The 19695-nt window shown below is 40.3% G+C and overlaps 1 protein-coding gene across 2 annotated transcripts in view; it reads right to left on the bottom strand.

Annotated features, from left to right (window-relative positions):
* Positions 1 to 19695, bottom strand: part of LZTR1 (leucine zipper like transcription regulator 1) — a 130517-nt gene that overhangs the window by 96169 nt on the left and 14653 nt on the right. For both annotated transcript variants that reach the window (XM_053701653.1, XM_053701654.1), the window contains exons 2-4: positions 18272 to 18334; positions 8794 to 8850; positions 7797 to 7876 (exon numbers count right to left, since the gene is read on the bottom strand). In XM_053701653.1, coding sequence (XP_053557628.1) covers positions 7797 to 7876; positions 8794 to 8850; positions 18272 to 18334 — 200 coding nt within the window. The remainder of the gene's footprint in view (positions 1 to 7796; positions 7877 to 8793; positions 8851 to 18271; positions 18335 to 19695) is intronic.

Here is a 19695-nt window from a genome sequence, read left to right as displayed (position 1 = left end):
GCGTTAGGAACTGAATGCTGCTTTTTTTGCAGGTGTTAGTTTTTTTTTCACCCAGCTCAGCCCTATTGTTTCCTATGGGGAAATCGTGCACAAGCACGTTTTGCCAGCTTACCGCTACCGTAAGCAGCGCTGGTATTGAGGTGAGATGTGGAGCTAAATTTTGCTCAACGCTCACTTTTCTGAGGCCAACGCCTGCTTGTAGAAAACTCGTAATATCAGCGTTGTTTAAAGGGAGTGGTAAGAAAAAAAGGCTCGTTATCCCTGCAAGCCTTACCGACAAAAAAAGGGATATATTTAATTTTAAGAAATATCACTACAATTTAACCATTTACCCCAATTGGATGTGGAACTACGTCATGCGGTACAAAGCCCAGCATACCGCATGACGTAGATCATACGTCCGACTTGCTGTTTCGGTTATTCCAGCATCTGTCTTCATATGGTAACAGAGCACAATCAGTGTTCGGTTACTATATGAAGCCAGATTGTTACAGACAGTGACACTGTTTGTGTCACTGTCTGTAACGACCATTCGTTAGTGGAGGAGGGAGATGCAGGACCCTACACTACGACAAATAAGTTTTAAAGGGAGAGAGGGATGGATCACTACTCAAAAAGAGGAATTATAGGGGGTTCTCAACATAATGATTATGGGGAGGGTGAGGAGGGACCCTACTCTACAACATAAGAATAATAAATAAAAACAGCTGCCAATACCTGGCTGATACTAGTGGGAATTGTGATCTCTTCTATGCAAAATAAATAAAAGGAAAGCCCTAAACTGCCTACTGGCAAACAGTATCACAGTACCTAAGAGGATGGCGAGGAGAGTGTGTGTAGGGCTGAGCTGTTTGGGAGTTATAAGGTAGGGATCAGGGAGTGGGAGGTGTCAGGTGGGAGGGTAATCTCTATACTAGAGCAAGTATTAACCCATTCACTGCTGGGAATTTCAGAAGTGTGATGTGCAGCTGCAATTAGCAGCCTTCAAATTACCAAAAACCAATGGAAAAGCCATGCATGTCTGCTAATTCTGAACAAGAGATTCCAGAGAAGCATTTACAACCATTTGTTTTATGACTGCACAAGCGGTATGTAAATAATTTAATTGAGATACACAAAGTTTGTGAAAAAGTTACCGGCAAAATGGTGGCATGAAATATACCAAAATGGGCCTAGATCAATAACTTGGTTGTCTACATAAAAAAAAAAAAAAAAAAAAAAAAAATAATATTATAATAATAATAAATAAAATATATTAAAAAAAACCCTCACAAGGCTCTATTTCTGTTTAAATTGAGTGATGCCCAAAATACTGGAGAATTGTTAGCATTTCGCTAAGTTTTTCTCTGAAATTACTATTTTACCACCTTCAAGTATGCTGTAAGATAATGGATTTAGTATACAACAGATTAAAGGGACAGTCTACAATTGTTACCTATGTGATTACCTTGTATCTAACCTGCTGCAAACTATCCCCTTATCTTAGTTCTTTTGACAAACTTGCATTTTAGCCAATTAGTGCTGACTCAAATAACTTCACGGGAGTGAGCATGTTATTTATATATGCACTAGCGCTGTCTAGCTGTAAAAAAAAGTCAAAATGCAATGATTTTAATGATAATAAAAAGTTAATTGGAAAGTTGTTTAAAATTGCATTCCTTATCTGAATCACGAAAGTTTAATTTTGACTAAACTGTCCCTTTAAAGGAACATACAAATATTTTTTTATATATGCATAATATAAAAATCGGCAGTTCAGCACTGCTTTACCATTACAAAACAAAGTAAATGTTAAAAAGCATTTAAAATGATGATTGTATTAGCAGAATGTGTATTATTTTACACTCCAGTGGCACACTCTTTGAAAGATATTGTTTATCCTATCTCCTTTCCTGTAGTAAATTAGAGACAGATATAAATGAACTTCTGTGCTGATCAAGCAATAACTGTAGCATATTGCTAGGTCATATTTTTAAGTCTGCCATATGCACTTTAAACTGTTTTGAGGGAGTGCTGAGAAAAAAAAACAGAATTTATGTTTACCTGATAAATTACTTTCTCCAACGGTGTGTCCGGTCCACGGCGTCATCCTTACTTGTGGGATATTCTCTTCCCCAACAGGAAATGGCAAAGAGCCCAGCAAAGCTGGTCACATGATCCCTCCTAGGCTCCGCCTACCCCAGTCATTCGACCGACGTTAAGGAGGAATATTTGCATAGGAGAAACCATATGGTACCGTGGTGACTGTAGTTAAAGAAAATAAATTATCAGACCTGATTAAAAAAACCAGGGCGGGCCGTGGACCGGACACACCGTTGGAGAAAGTAATTTATCAGGTAAACATAAATTCTGTTTTCTCCAACATAGGTGTGTCCGGTCCACGGCGTCATCCTTACTTGTGGGAACCAATACCAAAGCTTTAGGACACGGATGAAGGGAGGGAGCAAATCAGGTCACCTAAATGGAAGGCACCACGGCTTGCAAAACCTCTCCCAAAAATAGCCTCAGAAGAAGCAAAAGTATCAAACTTGTAAAATTTGGTAAAAGTGTGCAGTGAAGACCAAGTCGCTGCCCTACATATCTGATCAACAGAAGCCTCGTTCTTGAAGGCCCATGTGGAAGCCACAGCCCTAGTGGAATGAGCTGTGATTCTTTCGGGAGGCTGCCGTCCGGCAGTCTCGTAAGCCAATCTGATGATGCTTTTAATCCAAAAAGAGAGAGAGGTAGAAGTTGCTTTTTGACCTCTCCTTTTACCGGAATAAACAACAAACAAGGAAGATGTTTGTCTAAAATCCTTTGTAGCATCTAAATAGAATTTTAGAGCGCGAACAACATCCAAATTGTGCAACAAACGTTCCTTCTTTGAAACTGGTTTCGGACACAGAGAAGGTACGATAATCTCCTGGTTAATGTTTTTGTTAGAAACAACTTTTGGAAGAAAACCAGGTTTAGTACGTAAAACCACCTTATCTGCATGGAACACCAGATAAGGAGGAGAACACTGCAGAGCAGATAATTCTGAAACTCTTCTAGCAGAAGAAATTACAACTAAAAACAAAACTTTCCAAGATAATAACTTAATATCAACGGAATGCAAGGGTTCAAACGGAACCCCCTGAAGAACTGAAAGAACTAAATTGAGACTCCAAGGAGGAGTCAAAGGTTTGTAAACAGGCTTAATTCTAACCAGAGCCTGAACAAAGGCTTGAACATCTGGCACAGCGGCCAGCTTTTTGTGAAGTAACACAGACAAGGCAGAAATCTGTCCCTTCAGGGAACTTGCAGATAATCCTTTTTCCAATCCTTCTTGAAGGAAGGATAGAATCCTAGGAATCTTAACCTTGTCCCAAGGGAATCCTTTAGATTCACACCAACAGATATATTTTTTCCAAATTTTGTGGTAAATCTTTCTAGTTACAGGCTTTCTGGCCTGAACAAGAGTATCGATAACAGAATCTGAGAATCCTCGCTTCGATAAGATCAAGCGTTCAATCTCCAAGCAGTCAGCTGGAGTGAAACCAGATTCGGATGTTCGAACGGACCCTGAACAAGAAGGTCTCGTCTCAAAGGTAGCTTCCAAGGAGGAGCCGATGACATATTCACCAGATCTGCGTACCAAGTCCTGCGTGGCCACGCAGGAGCTATCAAGATCACCGACGCCCTCTCCTGATTGATCCTGGCTACCAGCCTGGGGATGAGAGGAAACGGCGGGAACACAAAAGCTAGTTTGAAGGTCCAAGGTGCTACTAGTGCATCCACTAGAGCCGCCTTGGGATCCCTGGATCTGGACCCGTAGCAAGGAACTTTGAAGTTCTGACGAGAGGCCATCAGATCCATGTCTGGAATGCCCCACAGCTGAGTGACTTGGGCAAAGATTTCCGGATGGAGTTCCCACTCCCCCGGATGCAATGTCTGACGACTCAGAAAATCCGCTTCCCAATTTTCCACTCCTGGGATGTGGATAGCAGACAGGTGGCAGGAGTGAGACTCCGCCCATAGAATGATTTTGGTCACTTCTTCCATCGCCAGGGAACTCCTTGTTCCCCCCTGATGGTTGATGTACGCAACAGTTGTCATGTTGTCTGATTGAAACCGTATGAACTTGGCCCTCGCTAGCTGAGGCCAAGCCTTGAGAGCATTGAATATCGCTCTCAGTTCCAGAATATTTATCGGTAGAAGAGATTCTTCCCGAGACCAAAGACCCTGAGCTTTCAGGGATCCCCAGACCGCGCCCCAGCCCATCAGACTGGCGTCGGTCGTGACAATGACCCACTCTGGTCTGCGGAATGTCATCCCTCGTGACAGGTTGTCCAGGGACAGCCACCAACGGAGTGAGTCTCTGGTCCTCTGATTTACTTGTATCTTCGGAGACAAGTCTGTATAGTCCCCATTCCACTGACTGAGCATGCACAGTTGTAATGGTCTTAGATGAATGCGTGCAAAAGGAACTATGTCCATTGCCGCTACCATCAACCCGATCACTTCCATGCACTGAGCTATGGAAGGAAGAGGAACGGAATGGAGTATCCGACAAGAGTCTAGAAGTTTTGTTTTTCTGGCCTCTGTCAGAAAAATCCTCATTTCTAAGGAGTCTATTATTGTTCCCAAGAAGGGAACCCTTGTTGACGGAGATAGAGAACTCTTTTCCACGTTCACTTTCCATCCGTGAGATCTGAGAAAGGCCAGGACAATGTCCGTGTGAGCCTTTGCTTGAGGAAGGGACGACGCTTGAATCAGAATGTCGTCCAAGTAAGGTACTACAGCAATGCCCCTTGGTCTTAGCACTGCTAGAAGGGACCCTAGTACCTTTGTGAAAATCCTTGGAGCAGTGGCTAATCCGAAAGGAAGCGCCACGAACTGGTAATGTTTGTCCAGGAATGCGAACCTCAGGAACCGATGATGTTCCTTGTGGATAGGAATATGTAGATACGCATCCTTTAAATCCACCGTGGTCATGAATTGACCTTCCTGGATGGAAGGAAGAATAGTTCGAATGGTTTCCATCTTGAACGATGGAACCTTGAGAAACTTGTTTAAGATCTTGAGATCTAAGATTGGTCTGAACGTTCCCTCTTTTTTGGGAACTATAAACAGATTGGAGTAGAACCCCATCCCTTGTTCTCTTAATGGAACGGGATGAATCACTCCCATTTTTAACAGGTCTTCTACACAATGTAAAAATGCCTGTCTTTTTATGTGGTCTGAAGACAACTGAGACCTGTGGAACCTCCCCCTTGGGGGAAGTCCCTTGAATTCCAGAAGATAACCTTGGGAGACTATTTCTAGCGCCCAAGGATCCAGAACATCTCTTGCCCAAGCCTGAGCGAAGAGAGAGAGTCTGCCCCCCACCAGATCCGGTCCCGGATCGGGGGCCAACATTTCATGCTGTCTTGGTAGCAGTGGCAGGTTTCTTGGCCTGCTTTCCCTTGTTCCAGCCTTGCATTGGTCTCCAAGCTGGCTTGGCTTGAGAAGTATTACCCTCTTGCTTAGAGGACGTAGCACTTTGGGCTGGTCCATTTCTACGAAAGGGACGAAAATTAGGTTTATTTTTTGCCTTGAAAGGCCGATCCTGAGGAAGGGCGTGGCCCTTACCCCCAGTGATATCCGAGATAATCTCTTTCAAGTCAGGGCCAAACAGCGTTTTCCCCTTGAAAGGAATGTTAAGTAGCTTGTTCTTGGAAGACGCATCAGCCGACCAAGATTTCAACCAAAGCGCTCTGCGCGCCACAATAGCAAACCCAGAATTCTTAGCCGCTAACCTAGCCAATTGCAAAGTGGCGTCTAGGGTGAAAGAATTAGCCAATTTGAGAGCATTGATTCTGTCCATAATCTCCTCATAAGGAGGAGAATCACTGTCGACCGCCTTTATCAGCTCATCGAACCAGAAACATGCGGCTGTAGCGACAGGGACAATGCATGAAATTGGTTGTAGAAGGTAACCCTGCTGAACAAACATCTTTTTAAGCAAACCTTCTAATTTTTTATCCATAGGATCTTTGAAAGCACAACTATCCTCTATGGGTATAGTGGTGCGTTTGTTTAAAGTGGAAACCGCTCCCTCGACCTTGGGGACTGTCTGCCATAAGTCCTTTCTGGGGTCGACCATAGGAAACAATTTTTTAAATATGGGGGGAGGGACGAAAGGAATACCGGGCCTTTCCCATTCTTTATTAACAATGTCCGCCACCCGCTTGGGTATAGGAAAAGCTTCTGGGAGCCCCGGCACCTCTAGGAACTTGTCCATTTTACATAGTTTCTCTGGGATGACCAACTTGTCACAATCATCCAGAGTGGATAATACCTCCTTAAGCAGAATGCGGAGATGTTCCAACTTAAATTTAAATGCAATCACATCAGGTTCAGCTTGTTGAGAAATGTTCCCTGAATCAGTAATTTCTCCCTCAGACAAAACCTCCCTGGCCCCATCAGACTGAGTTAGGGGCCCTTCAGAAATATTAATATCAGCGTCGTCATGCTCTTCAGTATCTAAAACAGAGCAGTCGCGCTTACGCTGATAAGTGTTCATTTTGGCTAAAATGCTTTTGACAGAATTATCCATTACAGCCGTTAATTGTTGCATAGTAAGGAGTATTGGCGCGCTAGATGTACTAGGGGCCTCCTGAGTGGGCAAGACTCGTGTAGACGAAGGAGGGAATGATGCAGTACCATGCTTACTCCCCTCACTTGAGGAATCATCTTGGGCATCATTGCCCACATTCAGAACACAGTCTATCTGGTAGTTCAGACATGTTAAACAGGCATAAACTTGATAACAAGTACAAAAAACGTTTTAAAATAAAACCGTTACTGTCACTTTAAATTTTAAACTGAACACAGAGCCGTTTTGAACTTTAACCCCTTTACAGTCCCTGGTATCTGCTTTGCTGAGACCCAACCAAGCCCCAAGGGGAATACGATACCAAATGACGCCTTCAGAAAGTCTTTTCTAAGTATCAGAGCTCCTCTCACATGCGACTGCATGCCATGCCTCTCAAAAACAAGTGCGCAACACCGGCGCGAAAATGAGGCTCTGCCTATGCTTTGGGAAAGCCCCTAAAGAATAAGGTGTCTAAAACAGTGCCTGCCGATATTATTATTCATTGTCACATAAATCACATTTATTTAAATGAATAGGAATTCTTGCTAAAATCATTTTCCTCATACAAACAGAAATCTTCATCTCTTTTCTGTTTCTGAGTAAATAGTACATACCAGCACTATTTCAAAATAACAAACTCTTGATTGAATAATAAAAACTACAGTTAAACACTAAAAAACTCTAAGCCATCTCCGTGGAGATGTTGCCTGTACAACGGCAAAGAGAATGACTGGGGTAGGCGGAGCCTAGGAGGGATCATGTGACCAGCTTTGCTGGGCTCTTTGCCATTTCCTGTTGGGGAAGAGAATATCCCACAAGTAAGGATGACGCCGTGGACCGGACACACCTATGTTGGAGAAAAAAAGTTTTCAAAATTATTTACAGAAAACATAAGGGGGGAAAAGATACAGTGCAAAGTTTTCTTTTTTCTATGCATAATTAAATATTTCATAGGATTAAAAATGCTCAGGATACTTTGTGCTTGTACAAAGTTTCTTACATTTACATAATTTTAATTTGGTTTTTGATAACAATGTTACAATTTTTTTTATGAAACAGGGATCAGGACAAATGAATATCTGTTAGAGAAACTAAAGCAACACACACAGTACTCACTGGTCTAGGTAACAGAGAAAGCTCTTACTAGGCTATTCTTTAAATAAAATATGATCTATACTAGAAACACAGATTTACTTACCGAATACAAACATACTGCTCCCATAGACCACTGCAGAGTGGTGATATCTTGGTGCTGGGGGACTTCCTGTAGTAAAAGCCCTGATAATGAAAATAAAATGTACTGAATGATCTATTGTATAAAAAAGGTCACTTTGACCTTTTAAAAGGAAAAAGTCAACAAAATAAAATCAAGGTATTCTTGGACCAAAACAGTTTTTTTTAACCTATAATGTTTACTTTCCTCTGAAGCATAGTGGGTAAAAATATTCTTTTTTTTATATTTACTTTGTTTGAAAATATTTCCTCTAACGAGAAATGGTCACAAATGCTCCAAAAAACATCTCCCAATTAGCTAGATGAAACAAAACCATTTCAAGATTGACAGTTGCAAGATATATCTATTTAACCCTTAAATGCTGTTTTATATCCACAACAGAAAATGCTCATGTTCTATACCCCTTTAAGAAGAGTTGTAGTGATTCGACGAAGACAGTGTATTCAAGAATCCCAATAAACATCAAACATTTAAAGGATATGAAAAACAAAAAAATATTTTGTGATTCAGACAGAACATACCATCTTAAAAAAAATGTCCAATTTGCTTCCATTATCAAATTTGCTTCGTTCCCATGATGCTCTGTGTTGAAGAGGTAGGCATCTGGAAAACTACATGGCAGGAAATAGTGCTGCCATCTAGTGGTCCTGCAAATCTGCTGCCATATAGTGCTCCAGAAAAGGGCCAGCTCTTAAGCATACGTCCTTGCTTCTCAACAAAAGATACAAAGAGATCGAATACAAATTGATAATAGAAATCAAAGTTTTTTTTAAAATTGAATGCTTTATCTAAATAATGAAAGAAAAAAGGTTGGGTTTCAAATTCCGTTAAACAGACAACAACAACAATATATTATATAGTAATGGTAATAAGTTAATGTTCTGGCAGTATATTACCGAGACATAATTACTCTATAGAACAGATTAGAGAAGGAGCGACAGACAGGAAATTGTTTATTTACCTGCACCAGGAACAGTCTTTCACGTCAAATCTCAGCAGATCATTTAGCATGTTCTTTCTGACACACACAAAAAGAGATTTTATTTATCTTGTTAGCAATATTCAAGGTACTTTATGTTGTGGTTTTTACAACAAATATTACACATTTCAAGTAAAACATATCTTATGAATACATTTTCATTTGAAGCTTTAAAACACACAATGTGTTGCAATTATTATATGTTACAAATGGCAGTCACACCAAAAAAACACTTAACACACCATTACCCTTTCATGAAAGCAACCAAAGCTAGACAGGAAGAGACCAATATTTTACCCTAGGTGTTTACTTGTTGAAAAGGTCTAAGGATAGAACCTTAAATGGATATAAAAAAACTCCTGCTTTTCTGAAAAAATATGCTTTGCACTATGGTTCCTAGAGAGGCCAAAAACTTAGCTTTTTAAAATGCTGCAAACTGCCTAAACCAGCTATTTGAATTACACCCTTTCCAGTTAACAGAATTTGCTTTTTGGACTCTAGGGTGCATGTGACAAGCACAATCTTACACAAGAGAGGTATTTAAAGGGCTATATTTGTGATATAATAAAATGCTCTAATTAGTTACAGTATGTCATTTTATCACAAGTGACATGGCAAAGATAGGTGTTTAACCCCCACAAAGGGGTTAAACACATAATTAATGTACAGCTTGGAACTTGCAGAGCACTGCCAGTGTTCTGTCAAAACATCAAACCCGTCGGAATGGGGAACCACGTCACTTCCAGAGACGTGGTTCCTCTCAATCTGATGGGTTGCACATGCGCAATTCCCCCAGCTCAAACATACTAGGAATTCCTAGTGGGAATACAGCACATGCGCACATTGCCCGTCAGATTTTGAAACTAGGCCCGTCGTGTGGAACCACTGAGTGCCCATGATCTGACCTTCCGTCACTGTTCTCTATGGGACATAGCCACTACAGGGAAAGGCTTGCAGATTTAACCCCTTAAGGACCAGCTACGTACCCTGTATGTCACTGGCCTTTTTTTGGGACTTGATTGTCTCTATTCCACAAAGCCTGCTGGAGGGAGGGCATTAATAGCGTGTTCTTGCTAGACTTATGCTATTATGTCCGGAAAAAACCCTTAACGTACATACAGGGTACATTGTGGCCATTAAGGGGTTAATTGAAGGTAAGACACTTTACCTGTCTACCCCCTCTTTATCCTTCTACGTACCTGAACCCCTTTTTTCTTTTTTTTTATTACCCTGCTTCCCTGAACCCGTCTCTCTTTCTTACCCTGCCTGACAGGTAAAGTGTCTTAACTTTAATTAAATCTGCAAGCTTTTCCCTGTAGTGGCTGTGTCCCATACAGAACAGTGATGGAAGGTCAGATCAGCTGTTCCACATTCAGACCGGCGACCTAGTTGCAAAATCTGACCGGCAATGTGCGCATGCGCGGTATTCATGCTAGGATACCCTAGTATGTTTAAACTGTGGGAGTTGTGCATGCGCAACACGTCGGATTGAGAGAAACCACGTCTCCGGAAGTGACGTGGTTCCACATGCCAACGGTTTTGATGTTTCGACAGAACACCGGTCCCGCGCGGAAGCTACTGCTGATCCAATCGGCAGTGCTAGTTGCTCAGCTCGGTTGGTTAGATCAGCCACAGAATCTGCTTTGCGATCCACATTGATACTTTAACTATGTGTTTAAGCACTTTACGCATTGCTAGTGATAAAATGACACCAATGAATTAGAACATTTCATTTTATCACTATAATGGTCGATTAAAAAGGGAAGGTATACACCAATTTTCATATAACTGCATGTAGTAGACACCTATAAAGAATAATATGCACAGGTAGGGATATACAAAACTAGTATAAAACGATTTAAAACATACTTAGAAGCTCCCAATTTAGCACTGTTGATGAGGTTAGGCTGGGACACCCACTGAAATGGGCTTGAAAGCAAAATGAGCAGACCCTTCCCCTGCATATGAAAAGACCCTTTATACAAACAGGAGTAAGCTGGAGTCTGTAGACATCAGTATACATCTAAAACTTTGGGGCTTGGTTAAAAGTCTGAAAATCATTACAATGTTATTTAAAAATAAGCAAAACTATACATTTAAAAAAAACAAAAAAAAAAAAACTGTATAGGCTATATAAAAGGATCATCTACATAACATTTATGCAAAGAAAAATCTATTCACAGTATCAGCAATATCAATTCAGTGAAAATTGTCCAAATACAAATAAGGAAGTGTTCCCAATGGTCTATTTGACCGGCTAGAGTGTATGTAATTGTTTGCAAACAGATAATTTGTTAATACACCATAGAAATAAAATTAATGAGTCTTGAGAAAGGCCCTATAGGTGGGCCGAAACGCGTTGGCATATATGGTGAGATATATTTCAATTACTAGCTATCTGTAAAACGGTACTGCTCTATGTTGTATATTTTCCTTTTTCCACAGGATTTGGAGATTCTTGCTTTTCTACTACCAATTTTTTAATTTTGGATCACTATCACAATTTTTTTCACTTGTTTTTTAGCTTGGATTAATCACTGTTGATATTGCAACACCCCTTATTTCTCCAACATAGGTGTGTCCGGTCCACGGCGTCATCCTTACTTGTGGGATATTCTCTTCCCCAACAGGAAATGGCAAAGAGCCCAGCAAAGCTGGTCACATGATCCCTCCTAGGCTCCGCCTACCCCAGTCATTCTCTTTGCCGTTGTACAGGCAACATCTCCACGGAGATGGCTTAGAGTTTTTTAGTGTTTAACTGTAGTTTTTCATTATTCAATCAAGAGTTTGTTATTTTCAAATAGTGCTGGTACGTACTATTTACTCAGAAACAGAAAAGAGATGAAGAATTCTGTTTGTATGAGGAAAATGATTTTAGCAACCGTAACTAAAATCCATGGCTGTTCCACACAGGACTGTTGAGAGCAATTAACTTCAGTTGGGGGAACAGTGTGCAGTCTCTTACTGCTTGAGGTATGACACATTCTAACAAGACGATGTAATGCTGGAAGCTGTCATTTTCCCTATGGGATCCGGTAAGCCATGTTTATTACGATTGTAAATAAGGGCTTCACAAGGGCTTATTTAAACTGTAGACTTTTTCTGGGCTAAATCGATTGATTATTAACACATATTTAGCCTTGAGGAATCATTTTTTATGGGTATTTTGATATAATAATATCGGCAGGCACTGTTTTAGACACCTTATTCTTTAGGGGCTTTCCCAAAGCATAGGCAGAGTCTCATTTTCGCGCCGGTGTTGCGCACTTGTTTTTGAGAGGCATGGCATGCAGTCGCATGTGAGAGGAGCTCTGATACTTATAAAAGACTTCTGAAGGCGTCATTTGGTATCGTATTCCCCTTTGGGTTTGGTTGGGTCTCAGCAAAGCAGATACCAGGGACTGTAAAGGGGTTTAAAGCTTAAAACGGCTCCGGTTCCGTTATTTTAAGGGTTAAAGCTTCCAAAATTGGTGTGCAATATTTTCAAAGCTTTAAGACGCTGTGGTGAAAATTTGGTGAATTTTGAACAATTCCTTCATGTTTTTTCGCAATTGCAGTAATAAAGTGTGTTCAGTTTAAAATTTAAAGTGACAGTAACGGTTTTATTTTAAAACGTTTGTTGTACTTTCTGTTCAAGTTTATGCCTGTTTAACATGTCTGAACTACCAGATAGACTGTGTTCTGAATGTGGGGAAGCCAGAATTCCTATTCATTTAAATAAATGTGATTTATGTGATAATGACAATGATGCCCAAGATGATTCCTCAAGTGAGGGGAGTAAGCATGGTACTGCATCATTCCCTCCTTCGTCTACACGAGTCTTGCCCACTCAGGAGGCCCCTAGTACATCTAGCGCGCCAATACTCCTTACTATGCAACAATTAACGGCTGTAATGGATAATTCTGTCAAAAACATTTTAGCCAAAATGAACCCTTGTCAGCGTAAGCGTGGCTGCTCTGTTTTAGTTACTGAAGAGCATGACGACGCTGATATTAATATCTCTGAAGGGCCCCTAACCCAATCTGAGGGGGCCAGGGAGGTTTTGTCTGAGGGAGAAATTACTGATTTAGGGAACATTTCTCAGCAGGCTGAATCTGATGTGATTACATTTAAATTTAAATTGGAACATCTCCGCATTTTGCTTAAGGAGGTATTATCCACTCTGGATGATTGTGAAAATTTAGTCATCCCAGAGAAACTATGTAAAATGGACAAGTTCCTAGAGGTGCCGGGGCTCCCAGAAGCTTTTCCTATACCCAAGCGGGTGGCGGACATTGTTAATAAAGAATGGGAAAGGCCCGGTATTCCTTTCGTCCCTCCCCCCATATTTAAAAAATTGTTTCCTATGGTCGACCCCAGAAAGGACTTATGGCAGTCAGTCCCCAAGGTCGAGGGAGCGGTTTCTACTTTAAACAAACGCACCACTATTCCCATAGAGGATAGTTGTGCTTTCAAAGATCCTATGGATAAAAAATTAGAAGGTTTGCTTAAAAAGATGTTTGTTCAGCAGGGTTACCTTCTACAACCCATTTCATGCATTGTCCCTGTCACTACTGCCGCATATTTCTGGTTTGATGAACTGCTTAAGGTGCTCGATAGTGACTCTCCTCCTTATGAGGAGATTATGGACAGAATCAATGCTCTCAAATTGGCTAATTCTTTCACTCTAGACGCCTCTTTGCAATTGGCTAAGTTAGCGGCTAAGAACTCTGGGTTTGCTATTGTGGCGCGCAGAGCGCTTTGGTTGAAATCTTGGTCGGCTGATGCGTCTTCCAAGAACAAGCTACTAAACATTCCTTTCAAGGGGAAAACGTTGTTTGGTCCTGACTTGAAAGAGATTATCTCTGATATCACTGGGGGTAAGGGCCACGCCCTTCCTCAGGATCGGCCTTTCAAGGCAAAAAATAGACCTAATTTTCGTCCCTTTCGTAAAAACGGACCAGCCCAAGGTGCTACGTCCTCTAAGCAAGAGGGTAATACTTCTCAGGCCAAGCCAGCTTGGAGACCAATGCAAGGCTGGAACAAGGGAAAGCAGGCCAAGAAACCTGCCACTGCTACCAAGACAGCATGAAATATTGGCCCCCGATCCGGGACCGGATCTGGTGGGGGGCAGACTCTCTCTCTTCGCTCAGGCTTGGGCAAGAGATGTTCTGGATCCTTGGGCGCTAGAAATAGTCTCCCAGGGTTATCTTCTGGAATTCAAGGGACTTCCCCCAAGGGGGAGGTTCCACAGGTCGCAGTTGTCTTCAGACCACATAAAAAGACAGGCGTTCTTACATTGTGTAGAAGACCTGTTAAAAATGGGAGTGATTCATCCTGTTCCATTAAGAGAACAGGGGATGGGGTTCTACTCCAATCTGTTCATAGTTCCCAAAAAAGAGGGAACGTTCAGACCAATCCTAGATCTCAAGATCTTAAACAAATTTCTCAAGGTCCCATCGTTCAAGATGGAAACCATCCGAACTATCCTTCCTTCCATCCAGGAAGGTCAATTCATGACCACGGTGGATTTAAAGGATGCGTATCTACATATTCCTATCCACAAGGAACATCATCGGTTCCTAAGGTTTGCATTCCTGGACAAACATTACCAGTTCGTGGCGCTTCCTTTCGGATTAGCCACTGCTCCAAGGATTTTCACAAAGGTACTAGGGTCCCTTCTAGCGGTGCTAAGACCAAGGGGCATTGCAGTAGTACCTTACCTGGACGACATTCTGATTCAAGCGTCGTCCCTTCCTCAAGCAAAGGCTCACACGGACATTGTCCTGGCCTTTCTCAGATCTCACGGCTGGAAAGTGAACGTGGAAAAGAGTTCTCTATCCCCGTCAACAAGGGTTCCCTTCTTGGGAACAATTATAGACTCCTTAGAAATGAGGATCTTTCTAACAGAGGCCAGAAAAACAAAGCTTCTGGACTCTTGTCGGATACTTCATTCCGTTCCTCTTCCTTCCATAGCTCAGTGCATGGAAGTGATCGGGTTGATGGTGGCGGCGATGGACATAGTTCCTTTTGCGCGCATTCATCTAAGACCATTACAACTGTGCATGCTCAGTCAGTGGAATGGGGACTATACAGACTTGTCTCCGAAGATACAAGTAAATCAGAAGACCAGAGACTCACTCCGTTGGTGGCTGTCCCTGGACAATCTGTCTCAAGGGATGATGTTCCACAGACCAGAGTGGGTCATTGTCACGACCGACGCCAGTCTGATAGGCTGGGGCGCGGTCTGGGGATCCCTGAAAGCTCAGGGTCTTTGGTCTCGGGAAGAATCTCTTCTACCGATAAATATTCTGGAACTGAGAGCGATATTCAATGCTCTCCAGGCCTGGCCCCAGCTTGCGAGGACCAGGTTCATACGGTTTCAATCAGACAACATGACGACTGTTGCGTACATCAACCATCAGGGGGGAACAAGGAGTTCCCTAGCGATGGAAGAAGTAACCAAAATAATTCTTTGGGCGGAGTCTCACTCCTGCCACCTGTCTGCTATCCACATCCCAGGAGTGGAAAATTGGGAAGCGGATTTTCTGAGTCGGCAGACATTGCATCCGGGGGAGTGGGAACTCCATCCGGAAATCTTTGCCCAAGTCACTCACCTGTGGGGCATTCCAGACATGGATCTGATGGCCTCTCGTCAGAACTTCAAAGTTCCTTGCTACGGGGCCAGATCCAGGGATCCCAAGGCGGCTCTAGTGGATGCACTAGTGGCACCTTGGACCTTCAAACTAGCTTATGTGTTCCCGCCATTTCCTCTCATCCCCAGGCTGATAGCCAGGATCAAGCAGGAGAGGGCGTCGGTGATCTTGATAGCTCCTGCGTGGCCACGCAGGACTTGGTATGCAGATCTGGTGAATATGTCATCGGCTCCACCTTGGAAGCTACCTTTGAGACGAGACCTTCTTGTTCAGGGTCCGTTCGAACATCCGAATCTGGTTTCACTCCAGCTGACTGCTTGGAGATTGAACGCTTGATTTTATCGAAGCGAGGATTCTCAGATTCTGTTATCGATACTCTTGTTCAGGCCAGAAAGCCTGTGACTAGAAAGATTTACCACAAAATTTGGAAAAAATATATCTGTTGGTGTGAATCTAAAGGATTCCCTTGGGACAAGGTTAAGATTCCTAGGATTCTATCCTTCCTTCAAGAAGGATTGGAAAAAGGATTATCTGCAAGTTCCCTGAAGGGACAGATTTCTGCCTTGTCGGTATTACTTCACAAAAAGCTGGCAGCTGTGCCAGATGTTCAAGCCTTTGTGCAGGCTCTGGTTAGAATCAAGCCTGTTTACAAACCTTTGACTCCTCCTTGGAGTCTCAATTTAGTTCTTTCAGTTCTTCAGGGGGTTCCGTTTGAACCCTTACATTCCGTTGATATTAAGTTATTATCTTGGAAAGTTTTGTTTTTAGTTGCGATTTCTTCTGCCAGAAGAGTCTCAGAATTATCTGCTCTGCAGTGTTCTCCTCCTTATCTGGTGTTCCATGCAGATAAGGTGGTTTTACGTACTAAACCTGGTTTTCTTCCAAAAGTTGTTTCTAACAAAAACATTAACCAGGAGATTATCGTACCTTCTCTGTGTCCGAAACCAGTTTCAAAGAAGGAACGTTTGTTGCACAATTTGGATGTTGTTCGCGCTCTAAAATTCTATTTAGATGCTACAAAGGATTTTAGACAAACATCTTCCTTGTTTGTTGTTTATTCAGGTAAAAGGAGAGGTCAAAAAGCAACTTCTACCTCTCTCTCTTTTTGGATTAAAAGCATCATCAGATTGGCTTACGAGACTGCCGGACGGCAGCCTCCCGAAAGAATCACAGCTCATTCCACTAGGGCTGTGGCTTCCACATGGGCCTTCAAGAACGAGGCTTCTGTTGATCAGATATGTAGGGCAGCGACTTGGTCTTCACTGCACACTTTTACCAAATTTTACAAGTTTGATACTTTTGCTTCTTCTGAGGCTATTTTTGGGAGAAAGGTTTTGCAAGCCGTGGTGCCTTCCATTTAGGTGACCTGATTTGCTCCCTCCCTTCATCCGTGTCCTAAAGCTTTGGTATTGGTTCCCACAAGTAAGGATGACGCCGTGGACCGGACACACCTATGTTGGAGAAAACAGAATTTATGTTTACCTGATAAATTTCTTTCTCAAACGGTGTGTCCGGTCCACGGCCCGCCCTGGTTTTTTTTAATCAGGTCTGATATTTTATTTTCTTTAACTACAGTCACCACGGTACCATATGGTTTCTCCTATGCAAATATTCCTCCTTAACGTCGGTCGAATGACTGGGGTAGGCGGAGCCTAGGAGGGATCATGTGACCAGCTTTGCTGGGCTCTTTGCCATTTCCTGTTGGGGAAGAGAATATCCCACAAGTAAGGATGACGCCGTGGACCGGACACACCGTTGGAGAAAGAAATTTATCAGGTAAACATAAATTCTGTTTTTTGTTTGGATTATTATTATCTCTTTTTCTTTTTGTTTTTTTTCACTTAATCCACCAATTTTTTCCTAAAAATTTTTTTTTCTAATTATTTTTTATTTTTTTCTAACTTGGATTTGGATTCAGCTTTGAATAATTCTTCACATTTAGACTTTGGATTATTTCGTTATTTGACTTTTCTTATTATACCCAGGAGGGACATTGTATCACTATTACCACGATGAACTATTTTCTTTTATCCATTTTTTTATCCATTTTGTATATATCTATTTGATCACCTTTTGTATTGTACTCAGTTTTATCGATTATCATCTGTATTGTAATTATTTATTACCTGTATATCTATGTACTTGTGCACACTGTAGAGGAGTAATCATCTGTTCCAGTGCCTATTCCAACCCCATTACCTTTTTAATATTGAAATTTGATTTTAACCATCATGTTTTAATTGTATATCATGGATCCATGTATTATTGTGTTGAATTACTATGTGTTATTAAACTTTTGAATGTGCCAAGATCTATATATGGTATTAATTTTTAATTTAATACATATTTGTTATCTAATTGCCACCTACAATTGTATTTGTATTTTTAATTATACCAGACCTGGCCTTTGATTAGGCGCTCCTATAAATTCATAGTTTTCTATAAATAAAATTAGCAGACTAGGTGCTAGTTCTAATGAGTAAAATATGCTATTTCAAATACAGAAATAAACAGGAAGGAATAGTTGACCATGCATTTAATACTCTGCAGTAGGTAGAACACTAAGACAAAACACATTTTATTGTACAATGTACCTTTAATGTCCTTAAAGTACTAATTCTTGTTGTCAAAGATTTGTGAAGATGAAAGACAGCAAACACTACAGAATCTTTATTTTGAAAGCAGAACTGTAAATTAACTTGCTTACAAATTATATTATACCCTGGACTATATTATGGAAAGCTATCATTCCAAAAATGATTATTCAGCAACTTCATACTTATAGTAAATAATAATGAACATATAGATTTATAATACGACATACCCATTATCTCCACCAAACACATAGATGGCATCTTTGTAAGCTACAACTGTGTGTTTACTGCGCCTGCAATACAAAGAAAATACTAGTTATAAGGAGATATTCAAACATCAGTTCCTATAGTTGATGTAGTTTACTATTTCTGTTATGCTAGAGCTGTGACATCATAGTGAGGGCACTTTGGTGCAGAAATGTAGTAATTGTAATGTAATAAGTTTGAAGCACAAAAACCACTTAACTAAAGTATCAGGACAAACCAGTAGCCAGGAAGCCTTATCATTAAAGGAACACTAAAGTCAAAATTATCTTCCATAATTCAGATGCATGACATTTTAAACAACTTTTCAATTCCCTTCCATTATCTAAATGTGCACAGTCCTTTTATATTTACACGGTCTGAGCATGTGCAAGAATTCACAGACTAAATGAAAAAGCATTTTATGACTGGCTGATGGGCTCTCAAATGAGGCAGTGGGAAGGAAATGGAACTAAATGAAATTTGTCAGAAAAAAAAAAAGAAATCTACTCACATTTTACATTTCCTATTGCGCATTTGTCGATTATGTCATTCTACTGTTTTATCCACCAGGGTGAGAGAATATAGTATAAAAAAATCATATACACCGCTCATAGAATTTATATAGCAAAACAAATGCATTTATTATGTATTGTTTCAGAGTCTGAGGAAATGGAGCTATTCATGTAATAAACACAATTTTTATCCTTATATAATCCAGAGATGGCTGGCTATAATCCAGAGATGGCTGGCTAATTATATATATATATATATATACACACACACACACACACATATATACTGTACATATACATACATATATGTGTATGTATATGTACAGTATATATATATATATATATATATATATATATATATATATATATATATATATATATATATATACTGTATGTACATATATATATATATATATATATATATACTGTATGTACAGTATATATATATATATGTACAGTATATATATATATATATATATATATGTACAGTATATATATATATATATACACACACATACATACACACACATACATGTATGTATATGTACAGTATATATGTGTATGTATATGTACAGTATATATGTATATATATATATATATATATATATATATATATACACACACACACACACACATATATACTGTTTATATACATACATATATGTGTATGTATATGTACAGTATATATATGTGTGTGTGTGTGTGTGTGTGTGTGTGTATGTGTATGTGTGTGTGTGTATGTATATGTGTGTATATATATATATATATATATATATATATACACATATACACACATACATGTATGTATATGTACAGTGTATATGTGTATATATATATATATATATATATATATATATATATATATATATATATATATATATATATATATATATATG

This window comes from Bombina bombina, chromosome 2 (assembly GCF_027579735.1).
Source record: "Bombina bombina isolate aBomBom1 chromosome 2, aBomBom1.pri, whole genome shotgun sequence".
Classification (NCBI taxonomy): domain Eukaryota; kingdom Metazoa; phylum Chordata; class Amphibia; order Anura; family Bombinatoridae; genus Bombina; species Bombina bombina.
Note: the sequence above shows the minus strand (reverse complement) of the source record. Positions and strands in the feature narration are given on the sequence as shown.